The sequence below is a fragment of the Rutidosis leptorrhynchoides genome, chromosome 3 (assembly GCF_046630445.1).
Source record: "Rutidosis leptorrhynchoides isolate AG116_Rl617_1_P2 chromosome 3, CSIRO_AGI_Rlap_v1, whole genome shotgun sequence".
Taxonomy (NCBI): domain Eukaryota; kingdom Viridiplantae; phylum Streptophyta; class Magnoliopsida; order Asterales; family Asteraceae; genus Rutidosis; species Rutidosis leptorrhynchoides.
The window spans coordinates 500,048,245-500,060,773 of record NC_092335.1 but is presented as its reverse complement, the minus strand read 5'-3'; the positions used below and the strand labels follow the sequence as shown (position 1 = coordinate 500,060,773).

General features: G+C 42.7%; 1 protein-coding gene across 1 annotated transcript in view; it reads left to right on the top strand.

The window, feature by feature from the left end:
• The window catches only part of LOC139901803 (uncharacterized), a 72,524-nt gene extending 70,172 nt beyond the window's left edge, over window positions 1–2,352 (top strand). Inside the window, exon 5 of the mRNA XM_071884479.1 lies at window positions 1,523–2,352. Within this exon, the coding sequence (XP_071740580.1) occupies window positions 1,523–2,352 (830 nt within the window). The remainder of the gene's footprint in view (window positions 1–1,522) is intronic.
• The last annotated feature ends 10,177 nt before the right edge of the window (window positions 2,353–12,529 follow it).

Below are 12,529 nucleotides of genomic sequence, written 5' to 3'. Positions count from 1 at the left end.
ACAAGCGTGTACCTCGCCAAAGGTGGTCAACCAAAACGCACAAATGTGCCAATTGGACCTATACGCTAGTCCATCAATCCACCTATATGTGAAGTGAGCTCTATGACCGAGAACCACTTCACCCGACCCGCACCCATCCTATACATACATATGCATATAGGATATTAACACTCACCTTGTCGCCTTGAAGAAATGCTTCTAAGTAATTCGCAACTCGTCAATGGAAAGTACCTATTCCATTATCACAAATTCAACAACACACTTAGATTGGATCTACAAACCAACCCAATTCGACACTTAGTGCAATTTCGACCCAAATGCACTTCCAAGGACAAACCGCGCCCAAACTAACCAATAATCACTAACACAAGTGATAATGGTCCTAATATGCCAATTGAACCCGAACACAAGTGTTAACACTTATCGTTCTCAAAATCGCCCATAAACCCTAATTTTGACCCATAAGGTCAAAATCTCACCATTTACAAGTTTTGACACCAAAACATGTTTAGCTCGGTTTTATACTTCAACTTAATCCATTTTAAGTTTACAAATCGCATCGAATCAACATTCGGGTCATAATCCTCAACAAACCCTAATTTTGACTCTAGTCAAAATTAATCAACCATGAAAACCCTAAAAGTCTCCAAAACAACAATAATCACTAATGCTAGTGATTGTACACCATTTACGAGTCTTAAACATGGTTAGATCATTAACCAACCCAAAACCCGCCTCTAACACTTACAAACCCGAATCTTGGTGTTAATCTCCAATTAACAACTAAATGAGTTCCATCTATGAACATACAAGCCAAAAGCCTCAATTTGAATGATGAACACGAAAATGAAATTCAGAGTTAGAGCTTACCACTAGTATCACCGTGTAGCTAAGAACGAGGAGAACAAACTTGTCAACTACGCCAAAGATCAAAACCTGCTTCTTCCTTTCCAAAATCCCACTTGAATCACTTGAGGTATTTATGTTTTGAGAGGAAAATAGGAAACAAAAGGAAAAGAAAATAAAGAAAATGAATGAGTGGATGAGGTTAAAGCCTCAAATCTGGCTCAAACGTGAAATGACCAAATTGCCCTTGAACTTCATTTAAAATTACAAGAATCCGGTGCCAGTTCGCACTGTATGCCGCGCCGCGGCCTAATTCGTCGCGCCGCGACCTATAACTAGGTCTGGGATCATTTTATATCAAGCTTCTGACCTGGATTCTTTCGAAACGCCGCGCCGCGGCTCCATTTGTCGCGCCGCGACACTCTGCTTTCCCTGATTCATTTTTCTCGCGTACTAACTTCAACATGCGAGTACGATTTGAGCCATCCGTAAACTAGTCGTACGCACACTTTACACCTATAAGTCATGTACGGGGAAAACGGGGTGTTACAGCATCCAATGATTCCAGTCTCCTCACCATGGCTGTTCTGTAAATGGGCAATTGACATAGTCGGACCATTTCCAAAAGGACGAGGTAATATAATCTTTTAATTCATAAGTACGTTACATGCGACAGTACCTTACGCTGACTCTGCATATGCAGGAAACATTAAGTTCTTGATTGTTGCAATCAATTATTTCACAAAGTGGGTAGAAGCACGCCCACTGGCAACAATTTCAAGAAAAAGAGTGCGGAATTTTGTATGGGAAGACATTGTCTGTCGCTTCGGTATACCGAACGAAATTGTTAGCGATAACGGCATGCAATTTGTGGGTGATCCTTTTCGCCGTTGGTGCGAAGAACTTGACATTAAACAAACTTTCACATCTGTGGTGCATCCGCAAGCAAATGGTCAGTGCGAAGTCACCAACCGGGATATAGTGGTTGGAATAAAAGCAAGGCTTGGGCACTATTGCGTTGGTTGGGTAGATGAATTGCCAAAGGTGCCATGGGCACATCGCACAACACCTAAACCAAGTACTGGTGAGACTCCGTTTAGTTTGGTGTATGGTACAGAAGCTGTTGTACCTGCAGAAATTGGGGTACCAACGTTCCGCGTACAGAATTTCGATGAAGAATCAAACTCAGAAGCTTTGCGGGAGAATCTTAACTTGCTGGAGGAACGCATGCTTTCTGCAGTAGTTATGCAGGCTAATAACAAACAGAAAATCACAAAGTATTATAATCAGCGTGTGCTCTGGCGCTCCTATAAATGTGGGGATCTAGTGTGGCGTCAGAATGACCCAAGTCATGCGGAAGATACTGGGAAGCTGGGCCCTCGATGGGAAGGTCCATACAGGGTAGTGGGAGCAAGCAACACCGGAGCATACCATCAGACTATGTTAGATGGGAAACCTGTGAAACGCACCTGGCACGCGACGTTGTTACAGAAATGTTACATGTAGCTGGTTGGAACTGATCACTCCAACGTATCCTAGCGCATTATTTTTTTAATTCATGTAATTTCCGTCTGTTTGGATGTGTCGCGGTTGTAATTATACTTTTGATGCCAATGGAAATATTTACTCGCGCATACTTTTACTGTGTACATATTACATTTCTATGCGGTTTCCTGCCTATATAAGGGGTATCATCTAGCCCCCGCGTGGCAGAAGCCTGTTTTGTTACAAGGCACGTAAACAACAGGTGAAGGGAATTGGTTCTCCCCTAGCTAAGCGCCATGCAGACTAGAAGCTGCAAAGTCTACTTAAAATACGAGTATTGGTTTGCTTGTGCGTAATTACTCTCGCATTGGTTTGCTTGAGGAAACTCTCAACTATAAAAACATTGGTTTGTTTTTAGTTACGTTGCTTACCACACAACTATAGTGCACCTCTAGTACGTGACAAAGCAAGAGCGCAATAGCTTTTGAGTCTAAAATACTTAGGGTAATTTTGTTAAAATATTGGTTTATTTTACGCAGTGCCCGCGTATGCGCATGGGTTTTGGCTTATTTTACGCAGTGCCCGAGTATGCGCATGGGTTTTGGTTAACTCGTGCGCATAGGCATGCGGTTTATATTTGTTTTGATTCGCGATATATAATCAATATAACACAGACACATGCAAAAGACCTACAAGCATAATATAGGCACATATATAAAGTTTGTCATTATTTCAACGCCATCCCAAGATGGGACTTAAGGCTCCAAAATATAAATACATAAACCTGCCTAAGCATAGGACTTACGGCGCAACAGATGGGACATTGTTTCAAACTTACAATTTCTCCTTTAAAAGTTGGTCGATAGGTGCGATGGGGTTCGCGGAAAACACAACAAGCTTCGGGATTTCGATGCATTGTATCGCTTGCTCTGCATCCTAGAGTGATGCGACAGTACCCTTCGTTAATGTGTTTCTGGACGGCGTCTGGGTAAGGGGGCTCGAGGTCGCAGCACTTGAGCACCTCTCACACGACCTTGTTGCGGTCAAGCTCCAAAGCCGCGTCCACATACGCATTGAACTTTTCGGTCACAGGTTCCGAATCCATAACTTTTTGCGCGATGTCTAGAAGAGAGGTGCGCAGTTTCGTCAAATCTTCTTCCGCTAGCTCGTGGCCAGTCACCGTATCATCCTTTTCCCTACGGACCTTGTCAAGTTCTGTCCGTAGACGTTCTGCTTCTCCCTTGGTTTAATAAACAGCCCCCACCAACTCTTGATTTTTCTTCCTGGATTCAATCAAAGCAGTTTTCATTTCTGCCGCAGACGCTTCAGCAGCTTTGTGCGCTTCTTCAGCGTCTCTCTTATCATTCCTCAACTGCCTAACACCTGCCTGCATCAGCCCAAGTTCGGTCTCTTTTCGTAGCGCTGCGTCATACAGATTATCTGCACGGTGAACGTAATCCGCGAACATGCCAAAGAACACGAGACCATTCTGAACAATGGCGTCATGTGCTTGGCGATATGATAGTGCAGAGAGGGGTTTGCAGAACCGTGCTGGGAAAATTTGCTCTAGGAAGGCAGATTGCTCCGCAGAGTTTTTAGCAGAGGATTGGATGAGTTGGGCTAGGTTGGCCAAGCAGAAGCTGCCGGGCGGTGGCATCGGTGTTGTATCAGAATTTAAATGTATGGCCTGGTCTTTTGACGTTGCGGTTGCTTCGAGGTCTGGGTTCACCCGCGACGACGTGCGGTGCGTCTCGTCAATTTGCTCTGCAAAGACATGCATAAGTTAGCACAGGCATCGTTTCTAAAAAACTCGAGTAATAAGATGCTTACTGGTAACCGGAGGCGGAAGATCTGCGGATTGCTGCTCCATTGGGACAAAGTTATCATTTCGCAGGTGCTCTTTTTATTTCACGGTGAGTTTCTTTTTCTTGGGCTAGTTTGTTTGCAGGGTTACAGCCGCCTTACGTTTGGACGATGAGGTTGCAGAGGCAGAAACCTCATTCTCGCCCGTCTTTTCTTGCTCTAGCTACTCCTCTACGTTCTTCTTGCTGAAGGAGAGAGCCGTAATCTCCTCCATGGTCAATACCTTCTTCATCTTCATCTCTGCATACACAATCACGCGGTTAGACAAAAACATGAGTATGCGGCTGCGTAAAACAAAATACATGTGTTACTATTCCTACCCTTGCCATTCGAGGCGACTATTGCTGGGCGCATGTTCTCCCATGGCCAATGGGCAGATATCTTTCCCAACCGCAGCATCACATTCCCATACGAGCGGTAGACATGTTGTACATTTGCGCATTCCCGCAAGCAGCTTAGTTTACTCATCATCAAGTATTGGGGTTTTGTTTACATCTTTGGCTACGCTATCACACCACACCAGCGTTTGCGGGAAATTTGTACCATAACAATTTGGTCGATAAAGAAAAAAGTTTCTTTCCATTGGCGAGCGTTGTGTAACGACCCTAGTTTTTCCAACGTTTATTTATTAATAATTACTATTATTAATACTTGTGATTAAACGAATGTATGTTATTATGTTTACATGTTGCCATGATTGCCCGAACTTGACTTTAATTGCCCGAAACGTCTTTGTGACACCCGGAACTTTCACGAATAATATTTTTAGATATTATTTACATTCATGATTAGTTTTATTAATCATTTTAATTAACTAAGGTTGTTGGTTAATTACTTGGGCTTTTGTTGGACTTTATTTGTTAATTTTTGAACTTGGGCTTTGTTTAATGTTAATGGACTCATGGTTTTGGGCTTATAAGCCCACCCTACACTTTAAGTGGACTAACTAGCCACTCTTTCACTTGTAAGTATTAAATTGAACCTTAACTAGTTAGTTTTACTTGAAGGAATCTAGTTAGCTTGTTATCCCCATGCATAACCATTCTTTATCCACCTTTTATGAGCTTAAATGCAAGAACCTAACAAACAACTTCCCCCTCCCTTTGTGCAGCTGAAACCGTGGCCTTTAGGCATGGTTAGGAGTGCTTTTGTTTCATTTCTCATTACTTGTTTACTCTCATTCTCTCACAATTTCAAACACTCTCAAACTTGCTTCATTCTCTCTCACTTTTCTCTCTAGTTCTTGTAAGTAAACTTGAATCATTCTTCCTTTCTTTCCTTTGTAAAACCGTGACATATCACTCTTCATCGTCATCATTCTTTGTTTGTTAAATCTTTAGTTACTTGTGTTGATTACTAGTTGTTGTTATCCTTCTTTACTTACATGTTATTATAAATCAAACTCACTAGTTTGTTCACCACTTTATCTTGTATTAACAAGAACATTCAAGAACTAAACTCTCTAGTTTAGGTTCTACATATAATGTTTTGAAAGATTAAAGTTCATAGTTGTAAATCATGCTTGTAAGTCATGTTAGTAAACTTTAAAGTTTACTTTCTTAAAGATCAAACTTTGGTTTGAATCTTTAAAGTATGAACAACAATGAACTAATTACTTGTTTAAATTAGTTTGTACTTCATTTACTTGCACTTTAATTTCATGTTGTTGGTTGTATTTGGTCAAATATTACTAGTTAACTTTGATCTCATTAATCTTGAACTTAAAGTTAACTTTAAGAGTTCAAGAACATGTAAAGGAAACTTTTTAATTATAACTTGGTACACTTATGGTAGATCTAGACTTTTGAGTCTTGGATCTTCAAGATCAAACTATGAACTATGCTCTACAACTCAAGATCTTGATTTCATAAGTTTACTTCAAGTTTGTAACTTGTTTTTACTTATACAGTTTATGTAAGTGTTAGATCTAAGATCTTGATGTAACTTTGGTTCATCAACTTCATACAACTCTTAAGTGAGTTGATCTACATGTCTTAAACTCACACTTGTGTCATAATTGTCAAAACTTAGTTAGTAATACTTTTACATTTCATGTATGTGCTAAACCTAAGACTTTGATGTAACTTTGGTTCATCAAAACACTTGCAACACTTAAGTGAGTTGTGCTTCATGTCTTAGACTTGCACTTGGGTTATGATGGTCAAATCTTGGTCAAGATGATGCAAACACATCAACGAGTTGTAGACTTGAAGCTATATGCATCAAGGATGAGAACCGTGATAAGCATCGAGCACCGGAACCCATTATTTTCTGTTTACTGTCTTCCACCTACTGTTTTGGTGATTCTGTAACAGACCAGTAGACCTGGGCTGTTTTGGTTATGATTTTCAAATAGCTCTGTTTGAGTAGATAACTTTTCATATAGGACTCGTCTTAATCCGAGTTACGGGTTAGGATTTATGGCCTTCCGATTGTCACTATGTCTTTTAACGTTCTGCAGAAATTTCTGACCTACTCGCACTTAAACCATCGTCACGGTCAAAAAAAGACGTGTTTGCTTCTGTAAATTTTACCACAACTAAAGGACTCATAGACGGAGCCATGGCCACTGGTCTCATTTTAATTCCGTAAGGGTAGAGGCCGTGGTGACTGACCGAACTCAGCCTTTGTTTTAAACTACTTTCATAAACGAAACTTACTTTACGCCTTTTGTTTGATGATGAATAATGATGAACCTTAAGACCTTATTTACATACTTTTAAACCTATTAAGACGATTTACTGACTTAGTACTATTTGACTTAGGTTGAGGACCTTCAGACCGATTACTTGCACACCTTTTTCGAACCGACTTTACGACTACATTATCATTGTGAGTTATAGCATTCCCTTTTTACTTTGACTTATTTTGGGAACTGAGAATACATGCAGATTTTATGTTTTACATACTAGGCACGAGTACTTAAACTTACATATGTGTGGGTTATACAACGGCATAAACATTCCCTTTAGCTCGGTAACGTTTAATCATTGGTTTTTGAACCGTGAACGCGAATCTTAGATATGGATCCATAGGGTTTGACATCCCCACTCGGGCTAGTAGCGCTAGCATTTAACGAGTGTTTAATACTTCGTAGACATATGCACTTTCCAAGTGTACTTTCAGGGGGTATAAAAGTTAAGTTAGTTACCAAGTGCCCACGGTTAACATATACTTTATCATACTGTTTTGAAACGCTCTTTGTAGCACTGAAATCTCGTGGCCTACCTTACATACTATTATACTTAAACTATAGCTCACCAACCTTTGTGTTGACGTTTTTAAGCATGTTTTTCTCAGGTGCTTGAGGTTAGCTTCCGCTGTGTACTAGTCGTGCTGTAGACACCCACTGCTTAGAGTTGTTATCGCATGAACTACTTTATTTTGCATTCAAACATTAGTACTTTTGAACTATGACTTGTAACGACCGTTGTGGTCACTTACACTTATTATTTGCTTCTACTTAGTGAAGCATGCTTTTGGATTGTAAAACATTCGATGTTGGTTTAGACATCACTTTATTAATGAATGCAAACTCTTTTTGAAAACGCATATAGTACTTAACCTTGTAATGATCCTGTTGTTGGTGATTCGTACACGATGGATTTGTACGGGGCATCACATTTGGTATCAGAGCATTGGTTGTAGGGAATTAGGTTGCATTAGTGAGTCTAAGACCGACCCGAGTAGGATTCACTAATAGGACTAATCTACAACTTGCTAGTTTACGTGTTTCCGCTGAACTTACTGCATGCTGTTGCATACTGTTACTGCTATATGCCGTATGCTACTACATGATTTCACTACTGCATGCTATTACTTGCTTTTGATTGCATGCTACCTTCGTACAATTTGCTGTTATTGCCATGCTGCTTATTGTCATACATGATTTAAACTGTTGGCCTAATACGTGCTTGATTTATGACTTACTGACATGAAAAATTTATTTTCCTTGTTCAGATGTCGGATGTACCACCTGCTAGTATTTTGGGCAGTTTAAACTCTTCAGCTACTCCACCTACCATTGTTGCCGATCCACCGATCCCGCTACGCACGAGTGACCCCGACGCTTCATCTTCCGGGACTAGCAGCCAGCCGCCTGCACCAGTGGCTACTTCTGATGGACACGTGAGCCCTACGGAGATTCCAGCTCCGTCTGCTCCCAGACCCTCGGGGTCACAGCCCCGCATCGGTGGGATTGAGATTCCCGCGGAGTTCGGGGAAGGGCCATTCCGTAACCATATGCGCATGCCGTGCCGACGCACTCCAGATGGACGTTTAGTGCCGATTCCGCCAGGCAGACACAGAGAGATGTTGGCCGCCTTCGGACTGCCAGTTCAGCCACCCGTGTCACCACCACATGATTCGGATGACTCATCATCCGCCGATTCTTCATCAGATGATTCTTCATCAGACTCCAGTGACGACGAGGACCCTGCTGATATACCTATTCAGCCACCCTCTACCCCGCCGAAGAAGCAGTACCGTCCTGATGGCACCGTCATTCCAGGGGTGAATGGAGGTCGTGCTTTCACTGACGCTTTTGGTCGGCATCGGAGGGTTACTGCCCGTAAGCGGCTTGTGCGGTACCCTGCCGACCCACTCATACGTAAGGCACCTCGTTACGTGCTGACTATTTCTGGAGCCGGGACATCTGCACCCCGCTTCGTGCGGTCTGCACCACCCGCTCCACCAGCACCACCCGCTCCACCAGCACCATCCGCTCCACCCGCACCACCTGACCCACCATCTCCCACAGTCGAGGAATTGACAAGGGAGGTGGGAATCCTTCGAGCTCGGGTTACTGAGCTCGAGGAGCAGTTGGCTCAGGTTTTAGACATCCTATACCCACCTTCACCGTAGGACTTTTGTATTAGATTTCATGATGTAATCTAGTTGTAGATTCTTGTATTATTTATGTATTGTACGGACTTATTCATATGTATGGAACTTATTATTATTAATGGAACTTTGCGTTATTTAATTCTTGCACGATGTTCTATTTACATTATTGTACGATGATTCTGTGGTATTTGTACCTAGATGCGTTATTTAATAACATGTGATATTTTGATTCCATGTTGGTTACTATATACTGTATTATTACTACTTGCATACTGGATTTTGACTTGAGTCAAAATTTTTGTTTAGAACATCATGGCTAACGGTCGATCCACACCTACTGCTGCTCAAATTGAAGAGGTGATCCAAGAACGTGTCACTGCAGCCCTAGCAGAAAGAAATCTCCAAGCTCCACCGCCACCACCGCCAGTTATCCCACCCGTTCGAAATGGGTGTACTTACAAGGAATTCCAGAGCTGCAAACCGCATAACTTCAGTGGAACCGAGGGACCGGTTGGTCTCACCAGATGGTTCGAGAAACTTGAATCAGTATTCCGAGTTATCAACTGTTCGGAGGATAATAAGACCAAGTTTGCTTCGTGCACGCTATCTGACGGTGCACTAACGTGGTGGAACACGTTAGCTCAAGCGAAGGGTATCGATGAGGCGTATGCTACGCCATGGGAGGAATTCAAAGCAGCAATGATTGATGAGTATTGTCCGAGAACCGAAATACAAAAGATGGAGATGGAATTCATGCAGTTAAAGGCCGTTGGGAACGACCTTGATGGTTACAACAGGAGGTTTCTTGAGTTAGATCTTATGTGTCCAACAATGGTCACCCCGGAATTCAAGCGTATGGAGAGATACTTCTGGGGACTCCCTAAGTCCATCAAAGGAAACGTCACATCGTCCAAACCACCGAATGTTCCCGAAGCAATGCGAATGGCGCATACTCTCATGAACCAAATCATTATTGACGAGCCGGAGAAGGCTAAGTTTGAAGCTGGTAGTAGTGAAAAGCGAAAGTGGGATAACAACAACAACAACAACAACAACAACAACAACAACAACAACAACAACAACAACCACCACAACAACAGGGGGAGGAACTACGATCAAACCCCCGTCAAGAGGCACAACAACGGTGGAAATCCTAATCCCAACAACAACACCAACACCAACCCGATCTACAAAGGAACCTTACCACAATGCAAGAGGTGTTACAAACACTACACTGGGTATTGCAATGTTGTCTGCGAGAAGTGCCAACGGTCTGGGCATGTTGGAAAATACTGCAAGGTCACCACTTTGTATGGGAAGCCAAACCCCACAGGGCCGAAGAAGTGTTACGAATGCGGGCAGACGGGCCATTTCAGAAATGCGTGCCCAAACAAGCGAAAATACGGCGGACCACCCCGTGCTAGAGCTTTCAACGTTAATGCAAGGGATGCACGCGAAAATCCCGACTTGGTGACGGGTATATTCAAAATCAACAATCTTTTAGCTTCTGTCTTGTTTGATACTGGTGCGGATTGAAGTTATGTATGTAGACATTTTTTGCGATAAGATTAATTGGTCATTAGTCCCGTTAAAAGAGAGTATGCTTGTCGAGGTCGCCAATGGAAAACTTGAAAAGGTTGACCATATTAGTCGTAGAGCTATTATCAACATAGCTGGTGCGGATTTTGAAATTGATTTGATACCTATCAAACTGGGAAGTTTTGACGTGATCGTTGGTATGGATTGGTTGAGTAAGATAAGAGCCGATATTATCTGCAAAGATAAAGCACTTCGTATACCACAAGGAGACGGTGAGCCACTGGTTATCTATGGAGAGAGATGTACCTCGAAGTTGAACCTCATTAGTTGCGTGAAAGCGCAAAAGTTTATGAAGAAGGGACGTTTTGCTGTCCTAGCACATGTGAAAGCGGTAGAAACTGAGGTGAAGAGCGTGAATGATGTTCGAATTATGAATGAATTTTCTGATGTCTTCCCAGAGGAGCTGCCTGGATTGCCGCCGTAGAGAGCCGTAGAGTTTCAGATTGATTTAGTGCCAGGAGCTGCACCTGTAGCTCACGCACCTTATAGACTCGCACCTTCCGAGATGCAAGAATTACAGAGCCAACTACAAGAACTGCTTGATTGAGGATTTATCCAACCAAGCTTCTCGCCTTGGGGTGCACCTGTGTTGTTTGTGAAGAAGAAGGATGGATCCTTCCGTATGTGTATCGACTACCGTGAGCACAACAAATTGACTATCAAGAATCGGTATCCTCTTCCACGAATTGACGATCTTTTTGACCAACTACAAGGATCGAGTGTCTACTCAAAGATCGATTTGCGATCCGGCTATCACCAGTTGAGGGTGAAGGAAAGTGACGTGATGAAGACTGCATTCAGGACCCGTTATGGTCATTATGAGTTTCTCGTGATGCCATTCGGTTTGACAAATACACCTGCCGTGTTCATGGACCTTATGAATCGTGTCTGCAAGCCGTACTTGGATAAGTTTGTTATCGTCTTCATAGATGATATCCTCATCTACTCTAAGAGCGAAGAAGAGCATGAGCAACACCTCCGACTAGTACTTGAACTCTTGAGACAAGAGCAACTTTATGCCAAATTCTCCAAGTGTGAATTTTGGTTGAAGGAAGTCCAGTTTCTGGGTCATGTTGTGAGCGACCAGGGTATCAAAGTTGATCCCGCCAAGATTGAAGCCATCAGCAAGTGGGAGACCCCCACTACTCTGATGCATATTCGCCAATTCCTAGGTCTCGCCGGTTACTACTGAAGGTTCATTGAAGGATTTTCTCTGATTGCGCGTCCTTTGACCGCGCTGACTCACAAGGGTAAGAAATTCATTTGGGAATCCGCACACGAATCAGCATTCCAAACTTTGAAGAAGAAGTTAACCTCCGCACCTATCCTATCACTTCTCGAAGGCAGTGACAATTTCGTTGTTTATTGCGATGCTTCGAAGAGTGGTTTTGGTTGTGTACTGATGCAACGATCAAAGGTTATTGCCTATGCCTCCCGCTAATTGAAGATTCACGAGCGAAACTACACTACTCACGATCTTGAACTTGGAGCCGTTGTCTTTGCACTTAAATTGTGGAGACACTATTTGTATGGAACTAAGAGCACTATCTTCACCGATCACAAGAGTCTCCAGCACATCTTCGATCAGAAGCAACTGAATATGAGACAGCTTCGATGGATCGAGACGCTCAACGACTACGATTGTGAACTTCGTTATCATCCTGGCAAGGCCAATGTTGTAGCTGACGCTTTGAGCCGAAAGGAGAGGACGGCACCTCTTCGTGTTAGGGATCTGAACATCACCATCCATTCGAACCTCAACAGCCAGATCAGAGTAGCCCAAGATGAGGCTCTCAAGGAGGAGAACATATCTCATGAACATTTGAACATACTTGTCTCTCGATTCGAGGTTAGGGAGTCTGGACTCCGATGTTATGCCGGAAGAATTTGG